Below are 21033 nucleotides of genomic sequence, written 5' to 3'. Positions count from 1 at the left end.
TTTTTCTTCATAGTTGGACTCGTTCTAGCTGACACTTTTCACAATATCAACTTGAGTTAGGAATTTGCTTGAGAATTTTTTTTTTAGCTCAACTGACCTTTGTTTCACAAGTTGCAAGCAAATTAGAAAAGGAAAATCCTTTGCTAATGTTAAATATAATAATTCCTCCTATAAAAGCCATGTAATGAACTTGTTAGAGGGAGTTTTCATTGCCTGAATAAAATATATTTTTTTGTGTAACTGTAGTGCTTTTTGAATTATGTATCAATGATATTCCTCAAAAAAAAAGTTTGCGCTTGATTATTGGTGATTTTTTTTTTTTTAAATAATAAGACTTGCCTTATAGAGAAGAACGTGTAATATGATCTCAATCCTTTAATTTTAAACTAAGGTTCAAAGCAGTATTAGAATTATCTCTTCCCCAGCTGCTTCCGTTTTGATTCCTGGCCACGGTTCTGATGCGAGCTTGCAATTTCACATGTGCTTTCAACTGACATAAGCCAAAACTGCTGCCCCCCTTCTTCCCTCCACCCCGCAAAAAATCCCACTTTCTTTGTGCCTGACAGCTTTTTGCATTTTCTCTGCWACCCCATGAGAAGTTTTTGCTTTGTTTTGTTTTTAAGACACAGTGAAGTGAATGAGAAAGATGGTGTGGGATAAACCTAAACTTTTTTCTTTTTTTCTTTTTGTTTCCCCAGCACTACAGAGACAATTTCAACCCAGGGTTGGTTTCCTAGTTTAGTAGATCATGCAGTGGAACAAATAATATGTGCTTGAGCTGCTGCAGTTTTGAGTTTGGGTAAGGGCAAAAGGGAACAGCTAGGGGCAGAGGAAAATAGAACTGCTTTTGTCAGGAAAAGTGCTGTTTTGTGGCAGTTGACATTGTCACATTATAATCTGAGCCTGGAAAGAAATTTTCTGTTTCTTTCTCTATCTTCTAAGTAGTTCCTCTCCGAACCACCTACTACATTTCAAGAGGTACAGAATCAGATAGTCGGATGTATATTTTTTATTTTGTGGAAGTGAGAAAGCTAGAGATGCAGAAAGAAAGCTTGAGGAAGTCTGAGCTCTGTGTACTGTCTAGTAAAAGGAGGGAGAGAGAAACTTCTGTGTCCTGAGGAATGTGCTGAGGTTAGAGGAGAAACTTGAAATTGTAGCTTCCTGATTCTCTGTCCTAGCCTTTTTTTTTTTTCTTTAAAGAAAAGAAGAATGTGAACAAAGCAGCTCTGACATAGGTTAGTAGCCAGTGATCACTAGGGCCACTGAAAGCTGAGTGTAGCCCCCAGTTTAACCCCTCAGTTCTTCTTGCGTCATGTATTTTGTGCCAGGAGCTGTAGCAAGAGAGGCAAAGGGAAGGCAGCACACTGCAACTCAGGAGAAGCCTTTTGGAAGGTCCAGTTCTGTGTAAAAAATAATGGAGAAGAAGCAAAGAATCTTCTTTCTGAAATTACGCATGTAACTGAGGTTGTAGTGGGTTTGCTATGAATAGTGAAGATTTTAGTCTTTATTTTCATCTCCCTACRCAGGAACCTCATACAGAATATTGCTATATAGCCATTTTTTAAATCCTCATTCTGCATGTGATTCCTAAGTGTCTGAAAGTGTCTGAGATTGCACACATCTTATCTTAAAGCTTATCTCAAAGTGAAATGAAACGCAGTGCAGAGGTGAGCCAAAAGTCTTCAGAACTCAAATAGCAAACCATTTTATTCCTGTTTCTGTCAAGCAGTCTTGTCAGCTGCAGGAATGTAGATKTGTTTGCCTGTTCACGTGTACATCTGTGGCACTGGCTGGTGGCTGGGTGCTCGACGTGGTCAGAACAGCAGCTCAGATTGGCGGCTGGTCACCTGCTGTGCGACGCTGCCGTGTTGGACACGTGGAAAGCAGTGATGCTCCCAGGCCAAACCCTGGGAGAATGACTTGAAATGGGCAATCCAGGATGAAGGATGAAGTCTTCTACACTTCTATTTTGCTGTGCGAACGATTTTTATGTATTTAAAGGTAAATGTAACTCTTCTGTGTTAGTCTAAGGTTTTCTTCCTCCTGCCCCGCCACAGAGATGCGCTGTAGCAAATCACTCGCTGAATTAAGTTGTTCAATAGATCCACAGTACATATTTAYATCATGGCAGAACTTCAGTTTTTCTTTGATTTCTTCTTGCCACTGTGTAGCAGGAAACTATGATAAGCTTGAACTCTGAGCTTCATTGCAAATGTCACTTTCCAAGCTGATTTTGTAGTGAGCATGCTTATTGTAAAGTCAGCTGGGTTGTGGCAAGAGCGGTTAATTCAAGATACCATCTCAGTCAGATTAGAGTATTTATTGTCTTGGAAACAGCGTAAATGTTGAAAGATGCCTTGTTTACTGAAGTGCAAGACTTTATTTTGATATCACCATTGGATTTGAGTCATTCCCTGCAGGTCTATTTGGTAAGTGCGTAAATGTCTGGGAGGGATAAGAAAGAGTGAAGTCTACAATTCCCCCACTTAAGCAGAGTTCAAAATGGATAAAGGACATTATTTTGAATAGCAAACAAACTTTCCTTACAGGCAGAGAATGGTAAAAACAAAGTGGCAACAAAGAAGGGTTGCTTAGTCAAAGGATACTGGTCAGGTTCATAACTAACTAGGTTTGGGAAGAAATATACTAAAGATTCTGTTGTTTTTCAGAAATCTGGCACACCCTAATTTTCTTTGCTTAGTGGTAAAAAAATAGCTAAGAAACTCATTTACAAAGGTTTGGGGTTTTACTCTTTTATATTGTTCTCAAAGGTTTGTACATCACAAGCCAGGTGGATATTTTTGTCTGTGGGTAGGTTATCTGCAAGCAAGTTGATCTCAGGCGGGCTGAAAGCACACCAAGTTTTTCTACAACTCCAAACCCATGTTGAATGTAAACATCAGTATTTACAAATCCCCCTGAAAATTCAGCGTGAAAAAACAACAGGATGAAATCAGAAATATTTAGGGCTGCAGGCTTATTCATTTGTAGGAATGCTCAGGCTGTCCAAAAGAATACATTGGGACAGGATGGAATATAATAAGTTTTCTCTTCATGTTTGTTTTCTTTGGAGGTGGGTGTTTGTGTGGAAGGAGGAGGGTGGCTTGTAATAATAGACTGTCTGTTGTTAAATTTGTTCGTAGGAAATTGAAGTGTTCAAGTTAAGTGAATGGGCTATTTTCTTTTTCAATATTTTGCTGCATGTTACTTTAAAAATGTAATAGAAACATGGCAAAAAAAAAAAAAAAGGCAAAATTGCTCATTTGCACACTGACTGTGTGTTTCTAAAATACTTGCTATTTATATGACAAAGAAATGGGATTTTTTTTCCACAGGGCAACTGTTTTTGAGCAAGAGCATACAGGGACTTCCCAAGAATCCTCAGTAGAAATTTCTGCAACCCTAAGAAACAGATAGGAACCATTACTATTTTTGTGAAAAGGACACCAGCTGTACAACTGACAGCATAGAAAAACTTATGGAGTCTTCTCATTTGGGCCCTGCTGAAGCTTTGATGACTACTCTTTCCTCATCACTCTTCTTCCTCATTAGTTAAATACATATCATGCTTGAGACCTTTGGATGCAAAGAACTGTCTGTTATATTTCTTTTCATCTGTACTACTGCACCTACATGCCAGCAGATTGTATTACAATCTGAAAGATCTAGACTTCTTTTGGTTTAGATTGGAGATGTAGTGAAGGATCCTTGACCTAAATCCGTATTGGAATGACAGGGTTTTAGTAGACTTGTTTGAAGTCACACAGCTATTATGCTCATTTTCATTTATAGTTTTGGTTGTATGTCATTCAGTAATATATTTGGCATGCTGTTTTTCCATTCTTCATCCTAAAATTTGGCTTGTACTTCAGTTGTTTGCAGGTAATCTGTTATAACTTTTTTTTTCTGGTTTTCCTTTATTTTACCCTACCTTTTGCAAATGCTGGTATGACAGCAAAATGTTGAATTTGGAGTCTGAAATAAGGCTGTAATTTTACATTTTCATCTCTAACTACTGTGTAGTCCATAACTGCTACTTTTCTGTAGTTCGGAAGAAGATTTGAGCATGTGGAAGTACAACCAATACAACATGTAATTAAGTGTTTAGTAAGAATGAATAAAATCTAGTTTAGGCTTCAAAATTTAAAATATTTTTGATAATTATTTTGCATCTGTTCTTGCTATCTTCTGTTCTTCTTGCTATGTTTAAATATTTTTGTCCCAATCTTTGGTTCTTCCTAGCTCCTCCCATTCCTTTTACTGCATATATTTAGCCCTACTGTTTTTATCAACCTTTTCTCTCTAAACCTTGCATTATGTTTTAGGACTCTGCTTATGTTTAGTCTTGCCCTACAATAACTGTTTAAGAGGCTTCCATCAAGCCTTTCCTGTCTTATACTTTTAACAGTTACAAATGGGGAATGCAGGTTCTGCATCAAAGGCATGAATATGTCCTTTAATCTGTAATGTATCATCATGCAGACACTGCAGTGTATTCAGAAGGCTTCCCATCGCCTTAGATTCTGGTCAACTTACATATTATTTGGAATTGTGTGTGTGCAAGACAGCATACACAGTTATAATAAAACAGCCAAGTTCAGGACATTCAGAGGATGAATAGATAAATAATTCCATCCRGGGTTAAGAAGATGGAAAAATCAGCTACTTGGAAGGGACTTAAATAAAGTCCTTATCAGTTTTAAAGAAAAATAAACTGCTTGTAAACAATTCAACAAAACATACAGCCTGCTTCCTCATGTATTATAGTGGTATTTTTTTATGACTTTATATCGGTAATTTTATACCTTAAAGTTCATCTTATTGTGAGTGAAATGTGACAGTTCAGTACTGGATAACTTCGCTGTTCTGAGTTAATTTAGAAAAGCTAGTGAGATCAAGCTGATAATAGATTTCCTTCCATGTTCGTGTTTTATAATTTTAAAATAAAGATGGGAAATTAATCAATACAGTGACAATTACACAATAATTTTCCCAAAAGAAAATGAAAACATGGAGCATCTTATTACAATCTAATAGTGATAATCTAAATTGTGAGATAGACACTCTTAGTGGGAAGAATTTTATCTCTTTTTTTTTTTTTTAATTTTATTTTTCTTTTGCAATAAATAAGAGTCTGAGGTTCCAGATCATTTCTGGAAATAGTTTAGTTGGAATAGATCCCTGTATGTCATGAAGTGCAGCTTGAAGGTTTTCAAAAAAAACCAAAACTTTGGGTGCAGAAATAAGATGGTTTACCAGTCTTTTTCACTAATTACAGGTAAATTCTGAGAGATATAATTGAGAAAGGGCGATCATGGTGAATTTGTTTTATAATTTACTGCACATTTCTCTTGACTGTGGTTTGTCCCATTCTTCAGATAATATCAGGACTTAGCATAGATCAGTTGCAATATTCGGAGCGATGTTGCTGACAGCAAAATGTACTGACTTGCAGGATTTTTTAATGTAAAAAGTAACTAAGTTTTATCAAAATGAAAACACTCCAAATCATATATCTAGTCATACACACTTAAGTAATCTGACCATACATTCTTATTCAGTCAAAGCTTCCTTTGAAGTGTCTGAAGTTTTAACTTTGGCCTGTAAGTTGGTTCAGTGGACATTCAGCCCCAATTCATACCTCAATTGAAAAGCTATCGGTCTCTTTTCTTTAGGTATCTGATGTCCAAAGCAGCTGCAGATCACCAGCTCCCTCTCCATGTGACATCACTAGAAAACGCTAGGCTGGTGATGTCACACATACCACAGAACCCCGCTGCAGAATGGAGCAGGCCTATTAAGGGTAAGGTAAGTTTTCTCCCTCCACCACCACTCCTTTTGAACAATATTGCATGGTTTTATAAGATTTCTAATTTTCTTTATTTTATGTCCTCAGGACATAAAGTAAAGATTTCAGAAAATCTTATAAAACTGCATAATATTGTGGTTGTGTGTGTGTGTTTTTATTTAAATACAAAAAAMAACAACAACAACAACAAAAAAAACCTCCCTATCAGGCTTAGTCCTTACCCCATATATCCATACCCTGGCTCCAGTCTGCTTTGGGGTTCCATGATGAGTATGCCAGAATAAAGTATGCTGGGGCATCACGGAGAGTGGAGTCAGCATTCCCTGGCTGCTCTGGATGTCAGAAACCTTATTTTTAAAGGTAAGTTTTCTGTTCAGAATGTGTTGAATGTTTCTCTCTAGTTTTAGAGAAACATTCAGCATGTTTCTAAAATCTATTTGCATTTTTAAAAATATAGTTGTAATTAACGATCATAGCTCTTAAGTCACATTTTATACTTGTTTTGTACCTAGGCCTCTGTTTTTTTGTTGTATAATAGCTTATATATAGCATAATAGTATATGTTGTATTTCCAGAAGAAAATAACATTTTGCTTGTCACTCCCTGAAACAAGATGATAACTGGAAATCAAATCAAGGTATAAAAACGGTGGAACTGAAATTGTGAGTTACAGGCCATATAAGAATGTTATTCTGCATAGAGCCATCTTGGGGAATGGATATTTTTGTTTAATTCACAGATAAAATAATTAGCCATTACGACTACAGTCTGTAAAAAGTTACCAGAGAGTTAGAATTAGCTCAAATAAATAGCATGGCTTTTTTTTCACTTATCTTTCAAGAGCATATGTTGGACCTATCAATCAGTAATACGAAGTGCTTTTACTTCTGAGGTGCTGTCTTAGTTTGACATAGTTGTATAATTTAATTTCATTTTTACTGATAACACCCAATTGGATTTAAATCCAATTAATAAAAATGTTAGTGTAACCAATCCCCTTCTCTGCATCCTTCTTACTGATTAATGAGTAAGTATGGACCTGTAATATCTGTTCCTTTGTGCTAACCCCAGTGTTCCTCCAAACTACTCCTTGTGGAGTTTCCTGGACAGATATATTTTGATTACTATAAGTTGAAGGGTTATGACTGTTGTGTTGTGGTCAACTCCTTTTGTGCCCTTACATATTGTATTGTGTTTATTTGTACATCTTGTACTGCTTGAGGTTATGCTCAGAGATTTTATCTTTTCAGCTCTAAGGAGTATCATGGAATCCTACAACACTTGGTTGGAAAGAACATTTGAAGGTCTCCCCGTCTTGAAGCAGGACTMTTGCCAATGCCATGTCAGGTTATCTGTGGCCTGACTAGCTGAGTCTTGAAAACTGGGAAGAATGGAGATTCCACAGCTTCTTTGGGCAACCTGTTCTAATGCTGTAGCTTTCTAGGAAAAATGTGTTCCCTGATGCCCAACCTGAGCCTCCTCAGCTTCAATTTGTGGCCACTTTTCTGTTTTAGAAGAGTATGGAGTACATTCATTTGTAAAGGGAAATTTATATYCTGTAGATACTGATTGGCTACTCGGCCACTATGCTATACAGATGTAGAGAGTTAAATTATTGGGTTATYAGAGAGTTAAATAATTGGGTCCTGCTTTTTATCCTAGAAGAGTCAAGACTATATTAGACAATCAAATCATGCAAGGCAATGCTAGATTTGTAGTGATACCTCAAAGTTATAGATATTTCTTTTTATTTCTCTTCTTTCACTGTTTAAATATTTAAGGTAAATGGCAGATTTTGTGTAATATCAGGGCTTTGCAGAAGTCTTTTGTTTACACAGAAATCCAACTGAACCAGAATCATTAAAAAGATAACAATTTTTTTTTCAACGTTTCTGCGCTCTACCCAACTGTTTCAGAGTAGGGAAAGTTCTTCACATGCATTGCCATTGACATTAGTTGCTGACTACTAAGCCCTGCTAAGAAAAAAAAGGAGCTGTTTAGATACGGGGTATTCATTTTCAAATTTAATATTTCTGAATGGTTTTCATAAATTGCATGTAAATAATTGGGAAGGAAACAACTTGTGAATTTACATGATTATAGCTGAAAGATGCTAATTTCGTTTGAAAGCTATATCTAGAATTCTGTGGGGTTTGGGGTTTGATTTTTTTATAAGGAAGGAGAAAAGTGACCTGTAATCMTTTTGCTCTTTCTTGAAATGATAGTGAATACAATAAAGTCCTGAAATCTGTTATTGACTAAGCTTCTGCCTATGTCTGGCTGTTGAATGCATGATACAGTTATCACTTCAAAGCTTACTTAGGGTCTCATAAATACTCTGTTTTTTCTACCTAAATCAAGATCTCAGCTWTATTTAGACCCCTAAGTGGGTCTGTCTACAGCATTTCTGTGCTCTTATAGTAATGACATTTTTTTTTGTTTGCCATTTTGATCTTTATTTTGGTACTTTCCACTAAGCTTATGCATTATATAAATTGCTCCTTCTAAAGCTCTGAAAAAGGTTTGTATATACTTTAAGAGAAAATTAAATCTGTGCAGTTCTTTTTACATATTAAGAATAAATTCTGTTTACTGCTATCATCAAAAGGTGATAATGACTGCTCCATTAGGCTGCATATACATATGGCTATTCTCTGTATGCCTTTCAACTACAGTATGTTACATGTTCAGCATGAATAGCYACAAATAGAGGAAATTTGGAATATTATTTCCTGGCTAGTCCRTGACCTTCACATTAAACATTATATGGTAATAGGGCATAGTTTCCTACTTAAAAGCATTGGTTTTGTAATTTTAATTAAAGAATAAAGGAGTTAGTTATTAATTACATGTAACTGAGAAGCCATAAAAATAAAAAAAGTGTCTGCTCTTCAAGCAAGTGCTCGCTCAGCCTAGCTGATGCTGATGTGGAAAGATCTACTGGAATAAATAGAAAGGAATTACTGCAATATCCATAGAAAGAACATTATTGCTGACTCCTGAAACGCTGTTTTGTGTAGTTTGATCCAGTTTCTCCTGCCCTAATTTTTGTGTGTGTATGTCTGTGTGTGCTGGAGTGCAGCTAGCTATTAAGGAGATGGACTATACTCAAAGTCTGTGAAATACAAGCAAGTTTCTTGGGTTTTTTTTTTTTTTTCCTGCTGTGGAGAGGTAGTGTCTTTACCGTCTTATCATCCTCTGTGAGAGATGACACAAAGACTCATAGTAAGGAAACTGCAGTCTTTAGTAAACTGGCAAAAACACCTTACGCCTTTTCATAGCTGCTCATACTTACAAGTTCTGTGCTAAATAACTTGAGAATAAAGTTTTTGGAAGAAATACTTGTAGGACATGTGTCTAAGTGTATTAAGAGATGTGTTTCACAATGTTATGTCCATCAATTTGATTGTTTTTTCAGTATTGACAGTATTGCATGTTGGCTATGTAAATGAATGACGAAACTGTGCTGTTTAGATATACTCTGTTTTCCCCCATGTCTTTTGTCCTCAGACAGCCTTTCAAACTTAACAAAATGTGAATTCTTCTTGGGAAATCTTGATATTATATATTTCAGTTTGGAAAACAAAACAATCCTTAATGTTGTGGTTGAGTTAAAATGTTGAAGCTTTTACACTGGCTAACTGCTCCTAGTCCATAGTTTATTACTTCATCAATGATCAATTTACAGAATTTTCCTGCATTAAAAAAAAAGATCTTTTTTGCAGAACTTTGGATAAAATACAAACAAAAATGTATTCTAAAAAAAATGCCGCTTTTTTTCCTTGAAAATTGTAGCAAATAAACTTTTTCTTTGGAAATGGTGGTATAGCTTATATATTAAATGAAATTATTGTGAGATTTTTTATATAGAAAATTTAGTATGAACTATTAAAAGTTAGCATATGCAGCCAGTTTAAATGACCTGAAATCATAGTTTCATACATTAGGTTCTCTTGTAAGCAATTTGAAACACGTCCTGTGTTCAAACAATTGTGCTTCAGTTTTAAGTTTTAGCAGTCTATAAAAAGTTCAATTTTTTTAGTATGCCCTTTTTTTTAATTAGGTCATTGTCTTTCTGCAGTATAAAACCAGTATTGGCTTGCCTTACAAAGTTTAAAAGTTTAACGGTAGGCATAATTATGAAATATGTCTAGTAATAATTATTTTTCTGTATTAAAATGTATCAAGATTAATGTAGGACTAGGATGGTGCTACAAGAATCAAGTATAATGCAGTGATAAATAAGTTATATTTATGTTTGCAGGGAAGGTGGTATCATAGGAAGCAAGCGGTAAAAGAATTGCATGGTACATTGATACGACTGCTTAATGAACTGTTACCATGGGAGCCAAAGCTATTGAAAGCATTTCAGAGAAACAGGTAATTAGCTGCTTTTTTCATCAGTAGTTCATGAAATAAGAAACAGGACAAAATAATAGAATTTACTATATTTTTAAAAGCTAATCTATCACAGTTGTCTTCTAAAATAAGCCGAATCAAGATACTATTAAGAGTTGTAATAGGGTATTGGCAGTTCTTTCGTTTAAAGAGTTATTTGATGTTGCATTAGTGAATCTAATGGGTTTAAGCTTGGGTTTAACTTCAAAGGATTTTTTTCTAACATGCTTTACAGTCCTTAAGCATCCTTGTCTCAGTAGTTACGTCACAGTATATTGAGTGTTTATATTGCTGCTTTATTGAGAAAATATGAAAAGCTGGAAAACTACACTAGGGCTTTTTCTGACATTTTAAATCAACCTCCTGTGGGTATATATAAATTCGTGTTTGGAATGAGGTATGTCAGAGAAACATTAGTATGGTAACACTGTCGAGTGACAGGTTTAAATACAGTGAAAAACATGTTGCTTCTGAAAAGTCCTTTAGACTTGTGAAACAGCATAGCATTGAAGGGTATTTAAATACCATCAAGGTTTGAAAGAACAGTGGCTTGTACCTCCTGATCAGACACGTCCACTGGCCTTGAGAACAAATACCTCAAAATAAAAAATGTTTCCATCCAGAAGCCCTAGTGTAGAAGGGCATATCTGAGCTTAAAGTTCAAAATACCAGCAACAGAGTTATCATCCACAGTACATTTTCACACCATTAAGGATGTTTATTTTCAATAATTAATTCAGTGGGAGACCATATATGTAAAGGTTGTGAGTGTAATAAATGACCCTGCCCCCCTTGCTGGACCTGCCACCAGTGAGCCCCAGGCCCAGGTCTCCATTTCAGACCAGCTCAGGCCGTCACGCCGTGCACCGCCCTGCCCTAGCCTCACGATAGACCTGTCCGTCCACCTCCGACCTGCGCTCTCACTGACCCCCATTACCCTCACTAGACTCCTGAGCTCCCGTTATGTCACTGGGCCTTATCAGTCTGACCTACAGGCTGACTTCCCAGCTTGGTGTTTGTGCTGCCAGCCAACACTGGGCATCATTTGACTTTGATTACCCTCATGGGGCCTGGTCCTGCCCTTCAGACTGACTTCCTGGCTTGACTGTGGCGCTGTCTCATTACATCACAAGCCTGTCTGATGACCTGGACCATTGGCTGAACCTTGTCACCACCCCTAGTGCTGCTGGCTGTTCTCTGGTGCGGCAAGATGGGGTCCTGGCTGGTGAGGCCCTGCCCTGTGGCCTTGTTGTCACAGTCAGCTCCCTGTGCTGCGGGGAGCAGGTGCACTGCACCCTGCCACAGAGATCTGTCACTTTAGCCCGTAAGCATGGGTAAGTTGAAGGCCTTGATTTTAATTCTTAAGGGAGTTTGTTCTGGACAGGGTTCTAATTGCTAGTACCCATCCTTCCGAAAATTCATTCTCCAAATATTGTGGTTGGTTACTGCCGGTTGAACTCTGCAGTTCGCTCTATTTACATGCTAAAATATCCCTAAGTCTTTTCTAAACAATGGTATAGGTATATAGATCTGATACGGAGGAAGTAAGCAGCCCAGGAGTATCAGGATAAGGAAGGTTTACTGTCACTTTACATTTTCTGTGTTTTAGACACTCGCAGAGCTACCATGAAGGTTTTAAAGGGCAGTTACATGCCAGCTTTTTTAGTAAGACAGCAAATATAAGTAAAAGCATGAAAAATTGTGTGATGATGGTCAACAAAATTAGCTGTGTTATTTTCAAGGTCTCGACTGAAGAAGGACTATGATGACTTTAAGAGACACCCGGAGCTTGATAAGTTTACCAGAGAGTTATGGAGTAATGATGAAAGCGAAGCTGACTCTGGCAAAGATTCTTTTGCAGTAGTAACCAGTAAATGTTCAGAGCCTGGAGAACATATGGAAATTCCCCAAAACGATGACTCAGATGATGGTAAGTGTTTATGGGAATTTGATAGCCTGAATCTGATTCAGGAACCTACCAGTTTTTCCATATGAGCCTGTGTCCTAGTTTTCACCTTAACTAATGCTGTGACAACATTGGGAGTCGATTCTGTGTTGCAATAGTGGCAGCTATTAGGTAAAAGGTGGCAGACATGACTGATAAGAAAATACTCGTGTATAAAGTAAGATTTTGCCATTGTGGTAGTTAATTGTTTCTGTGATAATAGTGTTGGCCTACTCAGAATGTACATTAAATTGGCAGTGACTTATTTTGTTTAAGAAAGAAAATAGGAAGACATAGTAAGGTGATTAACACTGTCATCAGCTAAGAGGCTAATCTCTATATTCATCATAACACATGCTTACAAAACTAGCATTTCCTCTTTAGCTGAATGCTGTAATGCTGTCATATAGATATATCAGTTGCAGACTTCTAAAACAGGATTTCTGTTTTAATATACTTGCAGAAGAAATGAAACTCTTAGAAATGAATTTACCTGCAGGAAAAAGCAGACTTCTGAAAAAGGACTCAACTGCTAAAGAAATACAGAAGACACTGCCTAAATCCGTTAAACGACAGTCCAAGCAAAACAGTTGCCTGGATCAAAGCACTAATGAGCTTTCACCAAGGAAAAAAGCTAAGCTGAGCACTAGTGAGGCTGTGATCCACAGTTCCGAAAATAACATAAATACAGACAGTGATTTGACTGAGCCAAAACAATCTGAAGCATCATCACCTCCAGAATCGAATTCCCTGGCAGATCCTGCAACATCAATATCAAATATTCTGAAAGGGACCAAACCCATTCAAGCCTTGCTTGCCAAGAATATTGGGAACAAAGTGACCTTAACCAATCAACTGTCACCTCCCCCAAGCATTAATGTATCTGCTTCTGAAAAGCCAGTTGTATCACCTTTGGAATCATCATCAATAAAACCAGCACTGCCCTGCCAGACCATTTCAAAGAATCCGTTACAAATGGTATACAAAATGCCAAATGGCCATTGTATACCTATAGGTCTTCATAACAGCTCTGTGAAAATTCAGATGCAACCTGTGATTGACCCTAAAACTGGAGAAAAAGTCATGCAACAAGTGCTTATTTTACCTAAGAATTTTCTCATTCAGCAGAAAGATGGAAAATGTGTATCCAAAGATATTCAGTCACTGCAACAGAAGCCTCCTGAGCTGCACTGTACAAATTTCTCACAAGTATCAAATATGAATGTTTCTTTAACACCTGTCCTGGTAACGGCACCTACCAACACTACCACTCAACTACCTAGTGCAATTCACAGCAAAAGCATCACACAGTTGTCACAAGTGACTGATCCTCTGAACAGAACACAACCATTGCCCTCTATAACTTCAGCAGGTAATTTATTATCATCAACAATTACAGTGAGCCAAACAGAAACTGATAAAACCAAGACAACAGTTTCAACTGCCACATTCCCTGTATCTTTGAGTTCCCATGATATTTCCGTAGCTAGTCATTCTTTGGTATCAGCAGCAACATTAAGTGCATCTACAAACACTGCTTCAGTTTTTCATAGTCTCACATCACAGCAGGCTACTGACTCCCATGATACTAGGCAAGAACTGAAAACTGTGTGTAAAAGAGAATCACAGTCTATTCTGGTCACAACACGAGGTGGTAACACAGGAATTGTTAAAGTACAGACAAACCCAGAGCAGTTTTCACCTAATAGCTTGTCTGCTAGTTCAGTTTTCACTTATGCACCTCAAMTTCAGGCGTTTTTGGTGCCAAAATCCACAGTATCACCCTCTCCTCTTCCATCCRTAGCAACAGCCACATCTAGTCTCTCRAATTTTGGACAGTCCTCTGTTTCTGGGCTTGTCTCTTCCACGGCTTCGACCATCAGCATTCCATCTTTCCCTGCTGATTTGAACCAGATGCTGGAGAAAAATCCCAAATTGACATTAGAGCAGCCTGCTTGTGGGGGCACGTTAGGTCAAGCAGTAGAGAAAAACTGCCATGTGTCCTCTCCTCCTTTGTCCTCCATTTCATCAGCTAGCACTTTGTCAGCACCTGTATTGTCAGCACCAAGCAGTCCTGTTAATATAGTTAGCACTGGACAGAATAACACTGCTATTAGTCCAGATTCTTTAGTGCAGCAACAAGGTGATATTAAAACCAAAAACCAGCCTGTTATACAGTCTGAATTGAACTCAGCAACAAATGGAGATGTAATTAGCGGTAATCCCATACAAAAACTTATGTTAGTCACAAATCCACCTATTTTGTCCCCCTGTGGAGTGTCAGGAATCAATATTATACCTTCTCCAGCATCCACTGGTGTTAGTGCTCAGAAATTAGTTTTAATTAATACTCAAATTGCCCATGGCCCATCAAACACTAATATAGTTGCAGAGCCATTGAAACATAATCTTCCTTCCTGCTTAAGCAAAACCTTTGCTAGTGCCACAGAGCAAACACAGTTGGTTCTGATCCCATCTACAGTAGGTGCACCAGTACGAATAAATTCATCACCTACTGTTGCTCAAGTTAAAGATGTGAAAATTGGACTAAACATAGGTCAGACTATTGTAAATACTAAAGGCAGTGCCCATCAAGCTCCACCAATCAATGTATTGCAGTCTGCCATTTCAAAGGAAGAAGATAAAAAGGATGTGACTTTGTCAAGCAGTGGTGGTTTGGTTCCTGTGTGCTCAAGCTTTGTAAATCAAAGTGGTATATCCGTTAATGAATCCGTATGCATTGCAACAAAAGCTGCAACAGCTTTTACAGTGACAACAGCAAATGCCTCTGCAGAATGTGTTTCAGTAACGCCAAGTGGGACTGCTCCTGGGACGTGGCCTACTGTTTTGATTGGTGGAAATGATACCTCAAGAATAAGGCCAGTTCTGGGTAATCGACTGTGTACTTCAAATACAGGAAATGCTGTGGGTTTATCAACTGTGAAAACCGGTCATCTTGCTTCTTCTGTGCTAATTTCAACTACACAACCAACAGTATCTCCTCAAAATTTACCATCTGCTTTGCAGTTTCCAGTCATTAACCTTCCTGCTTCTGTAGTCACCTCTCCTAAAGTGTTACCTACAATTCCCCCATTGGCAGCAGTTTCAGCTTCTCCTCCAGTACCTCCTCCACCTACACTACTTCAGTTTCAGTCATCAGGAATTTCAGCTGCTATGCCAAGTAATGCAAATATTCAGAAACCTCAAACTCTTTTGCCTCCTGTGCCACCAAATGCAGGCAAAGTCATTAGTTTTCCCAATTTTTCTTCCCTACAGTGCCAGCAGATGCCTCCCAATATAGTGAAACAAACTCCTGCTCACACTTGTGCTTCTAACAGTCAGACGCCTGCTGTGTCACTGCCTATAACAAGCAAGACAGGAGGTCAGCTGAATGAACCTTCAGTTCAACAGAAAATAGTCATTAACACCTGTGTGCCTTTGGCACCTGGAACCCAGATAATGATCAATGGTACATGTTTCATTGTTCCACCACAAGGCCTTGGGGCTGGCAGCCACGTTCTGCTTCTCTCTTGTAATACCAAACCAGTTCCTCCTCTAACTGTTAACCATGGTCAGGAGGCTCAAGGTGCCCCAGTTGTTAATCCAGTGCCCTCAAAGACCACCTTAGCATCAAGTAACTCCCTAAGTTGGCAGACATCAAAGAATCCTTTGAAAAGTGCTACAAAAATTGTGAATTCCTTTGGGTCTGCAGATGCTTTACCGATTGTACATGCAACACCCCAGATACTGAATAATCCAGCTAGCTCCGCTGCTCCATCACCTTCAACARCAGTGTCTGCATCTTCAGTGATAAAACCTCCTGCTAATGTTCTAGCTACATCTTCTGTGGTTTCTGCCATTCAGAGCGGGAACAGTCCGTTACTAAATAACACTTCAGTGTTTCATTTGGACACATCTATAAAAAAATTGTTGGTCAGTCCAGAGGGAGCCATTTTGAATGCTATAAATACTCCAGCATCAAAAGTTTCATCCCTCTCTCCATCACTGCCATCTGTTGTMGTGTCCACAAGCAGAGACCCCCCTACTGTCTTCCCTAATCTTCAGTCATCTTGCCTTGATAAACCTGATAAAGCTGCATCCTGAATTCAGTGCAAATGAGCCACGTGGAAATTTGGGGCATTTTATTGACTTGAGAAGTTGTTGTTGTAACTGTTAAATCATTTCTTGCATTGTTTGAAATGGTTGATTTACTTAAAATTACTCTTATAGTTCATTTTTGTTTACTTGTGGGGTTGTGAAGAGAAAAAGTTTATTCAGTTTAAGAGGTATGCTTTCAGAGGGTTGTTTGATAAAGTGGTCAGAGATGACCAATGAGTTCATAAACATTGTAAGTTCAGAGAAATCTAGCTTTTGCACATGTTCCATCTTTACAATATGGACAGTTTGGCAGTGTGTTTATGACAGTATGTGTCTCCTTTACATTTGTCAAATCTTATTTTTGTTTGATTTGTTTCTGTAAAAATATTTATGCATTGTAAAAATGCAATTTGTGGTATAAAATTGTACATATTCATGAATTCCTAACAATCTGTACTAAACTATATGTACAAAGAACAATGCTGTCTTATTTATGTTTTGTTTACATAATGTATAGTTTTTTAAGTATTTTAGTAACTCTGGACCAGTGTACTGTTTAGCAACAATGCAGAAAAATCTGCAAATAATAAATCAAGTTGCTTCACTGCTTTGTGTTGGCAATAGTTAAAGATGTGTACATCTCTTACACCACCACAGAATTCACACTCACATACACGCACATTTTGCTGTTTAATGCAGATGTATTCCAGTTTGTGAAGTTCTGTGGAATGAAATTACTTAATCTCTTCTGCACATCTGTGTGATTTATGTTTCATATGATTTAATAGATGTTGGAAGGAAGGTCTTCTTGATCTTCCTGATACAGGGGGATGATTCATATGTCATGCATTCCTAACAGGTATTTGGTTATGCTGCCAAAAATCTCCAGTGACAGAATGTCAGACAAACTCCAAGGCTGGGAATGGTTTCTCAGTCACCAGCCTAAATCACACAGATTTCTGTTCAAGACAAACATGATGAACAGTTAATTATACTTTTTGTTTGTTTTGGGGAGCATTTATATGTATTTGAAGACATCTGTGTCTTCTGTCTTCTGCTGAGTCAGATTTCACCAGTCTTATTTTTTAAGTTTATTTTGGGGGATAGTCTTTCCATTGGTCCAAATCTTGGAACTAGGATTAGAAAGATAGTGCTAAAAGGCCATACTGTACTARAAAAGACCTTGTTATTCCTTTCAGTAGGAATAATACAAATCTTATCCAAAATTTCCCACCCTRCTCCTTTTTTTTCAGTGTAAGCAAAATGTGTTGGCTGAGGTTTCCTCCTACTCTGTCACCTTCTTTGCATAAACCTTCAAATCTTTCTGAGAAGTAACTTGCTGACTAGTTAACAAGAGTTGAGAGTGGGATGGGGAGAGGAGAGAAAACTTGTTTCCTTTCAAAGACTTCTTCAAACCTAAGCAAAACTTAATCTAAAGTAACTATGAAAAGAAAAAAATAGGTGAGGAGTTACCCCTTTCTGGATCAGTAATTTCTATCTTAGTTTAAGGCTGAAAAAAAATAAAAGAAAAATTATCACATTTTGGACAAAAGAGGTTTTATTTTAGAAAACAACTAACTGGTACACATTCGCCCACTTTTCATTTCACTACAGGCATGATGTAATTTACTTTGGAGGTTCTGCATAGCAAATGAGGTCTTTATGCCAATCTTTACAATATTAAGTCTTCTTGAATCTGCCCCCCTTCCACACTTAAATGCTTCAGGCTACAAATGACTTCTTCTTTGAACAGATAAAGGAAGACTTAAAGTGGCAGTTTCCACACAGACAATTTAGATGGAAATAAAAGGTTATTTTTTTGTAGGCATATAAAGTTTTAATTTCCATCTCACTGATGGAGCTTTGGGATCAATTTTCTTGGATTTTTTCTCTGAGGATATGTATTTTTTTCTTTTGGGTGTTGTAATAGAATGAATACCTACCTTATCTTAAAAGTTTAGAAGTAGGTTCTGCTGTTGCAGGCTGCTCAGGTAGGGAAAGAAATTTTGCATTACATTTTTCCATCTGCTAATGCAAGAGGAATATGCTATATGGCATTCATTCTAGTAAAAAACAAAGTTAGAAAAGYGTGGTTAAAGAATTCCAGACTCAATTATATGAATGATTTATAGATTTTTTCTGAATCAGTATGGTAATATGCTATCATTTGGCAGGCATATATTTTCCACATCCGTATTTGAAGGTGTGTGTTCAAATTTGATTGTAATTTTCAATGATTTATGTTCTCTTTTGGACACAACCTCCAATATTTCCATTGGATAAAGGCTCAAGATCATTGTGTAACAGACTTGAGTGATTTATTATTTTGTAAAAGACAATTTTAGTCTTTTTGCAAGAATGTATTCCACAATCATTATTCTTTTCTGAAAATGTGGTTAGTCTTACACATTCTTTCAAATGAAAATGAATGGCGATTGGGAATTCACTATATAGATTTCATTCTTTGTACAAAATATATATCTGTAGCACAACTGGCACTGTTAAAAAGTTCCAAAAATCTTCCAAAAATTATTTTGACCTTTTCAGCATTTGTAAAATGCCTTACATTTGGATAGAATTACCAATTTAGCTACTGTATGCAAACTTTGGTTTTATTTGTAACTTTCAACAATTTTATTGATATCTTTATATTTTAACCAAATGAAAATGTTCTGTATAGTAACTTTGTTTCACTGAGGTTGGAAAATAGCACGTGTTTTGCAACACTATTTAAATTAAGGGTTTTGATGTCCTTTTTGCCATGTTTTCACTGCCATTTTCTTCTAGGGATTCTGCCTTTACAATACTACCAGCAACTGAACTACATGTATAAAATGGAAGTGGTATGTAAAATGAAAGTAGAACAGAAATGTAATGAATTCCTGGAGTCTTCAATAATATCAATTACAGTGGAATTTATTACATGGTACATTGAAATATGTATAAATACAATTTTTCACCTTTTACAGATGGAGAAAATGAAGTGCAAGAGTTATTGCAACAAAATGGAAGAATGTGGAACAGTGCCCTTATCCCCTGACTCCCATTCCAGCATCCTGTTTATAAGTAAAGGTATAACTAGTTCATTACATATTTTTCCAGATTGATACCAAAAAAAAGTGGATTAGAAGTGAAATAGCTTTCAAGACTGTAAACAGTATTGATAAGTAACACTTATAAAAACTGAAAAGCAAGATGAAGAAGAATCAACTGTGACTGATTTTTGCCATTGTGTTCAGGCTTCGAAGCTTTGCTTGTCAATAATAATTTCACAAAAGAAAGACAATATCCTTCCCTAATTAGTTGTTCATGTTGATTCCTTTTATGTACATCCACAAGTATAAAATCAGACTATTTTGGCTATAGTATATAGTCATAGAGTGTCATAATGACAGTAAGAGTCATTATGAGTGGATTTATGATAGAATCAATATTCTCAGTATAATAAGCAGGGCTTTCTAGTTTTAACATTAATTCCTGGGTCAGAGCAAGAATTGCTGGATTTCTGTTTCATTAAAAAAAACTTATAAATATACATTAGCAAAATATGAATGCTAAAATTAAAACAGTTTGTTCAAAGCTTGCCTTACCAGTAATTCTGTTCCACTATAATCTTGTGTAAAAGGAGTGCCCTTCTGCAAATTCATCTAGGAAGAATATTTGACACAGAGATAAAAATGGGGAAGACCTCTCTTAAAGTTTTTCCTAAGAAGCCTAACCTGAAATTCAATTAATATTTCAGTCCTGAAAATCTTTTCATTTGATATTCCCTTGAACTTCAGTTTGAGTACAAGGCCATAGTTGCATGAGAGACAGACCTTCAGTAAACAGGTCTGCCTCCAGTCAAGAGCTTAGGCAGGAATGCTATTCCCATGTGAAAGCAGAAGGAATCTCAGTAGAAACCTTTAATTGGTGCAAAAATCATGATCTTTACTAGGTGCAGCCTAGTAATTGGTGCAAAATTCATGATCTTTATTTCAAAAAGCAGTTGAAAGTTGGTCTTTCAGACACTTGGGACCACRAAATCCACGTGAACTAGACAGGCAGGGCAGCCCACTCCCTGTAAGAGCTGCTGTCTTGGCAGCATCCTGTCACTGTCATGGCCAGGAGAGGATTCTGACTGAAAGGATTAGATAGATCAAATGTGAATTAATTTTCCGCAGTATGTATGCACACAGCTTCTAGCAGTAATTTGGGAGAAGTATGTGAACTCTGTCTGGACCTGCCTGTGAGATGAAAGAACAGAATTTGCAGCCAGAGAATCAGTTACTAGATAAACAGATGACTAGTATGTGGAAGAAAATGCAGCAGAAAAAAAATAATTTAGGAATAATAATCTGTTCATAATAATTTAGTTCAGAGGCYAAAAATAAAGAAGCCACAGGAAATCATTAGTTGGGGAAAGAACAAAGAATACCAACTCAGTAGTAGACTTTAAAAGCATAAATTGCACCTGTAGTTAAGGAATGGGAGAGATGCCTACATGTTAAACAGCTGAACAAGAGTTGAACAAGAAATTGACTGTGAAACTCCTTTCTTCTCTTTCCTGATGGTGAGACCAAAACCAAGAACATATAAAGCAAACGATAAAAAGCATATTCTGAGATTACACGCCTTAAATCTGTGTTAACACTAGAAATAATCAGGTAAAGGTTTGGAGGAGTAATTCATTACAGGGTGTCCATCTGGTAATGGTGAGGATGCCTCTGCATGTGAGGCAGACAAGGTTGAGGCAGACAAGGTGCCCATGAGGCAGCAATGTGCCCCCGAGGCCGAGAAGGCC

At 37.1% G+C, this 21033-nt stretch overlaps 1 protein-coding gene across 1 annotated transcript in view; it reads left to right on the top strand.

Annotated features, from left to right (window-relative positions):
• Positions 1-16881, top strand: part of KIAA2026 (KIAA2026 ortholog) — a 56512-nt gene extending 39631 nt beyond the window's left edge. The window contains exons 6-8 of the mRNA XM_026039712.1: positions 10074-10189; positions 11950-12137; positions 12616-16881. Of these exons, the coding sequence (XP_025895497.1) occupies positions 10074-10189; positions 11950-12137; positions 12616-16256 (3945 nt within the window). The 3' untranslated portion in view covers positions 16257-16881. The remainder of the gene's footprint in view (positions 1-10073; positions 10190-11949; positions 12138-12615) is intronic.
• Positions 16882-21033: the final 4152 nt, after the last annotated feature.

Source organism: Nothoprocta perdicaria, unplaced genomic scaffold (assembly GCF_003342845.1).
Source record: "Nothoprocta perdicaria isolate Ctin4 unplaced genomic scaffold, notPer1 scaffold_238, whole genome shotgun sequence".
NCBI lineage: Eukaryota > Metazoa > Chordata > Aves > Tinamiformes > Tinamidae > Nothoprocta > Nothoprocta perdicaria.
This window is presented reverse-complemented; position numbering and strand designations above follow the sequence as displayed.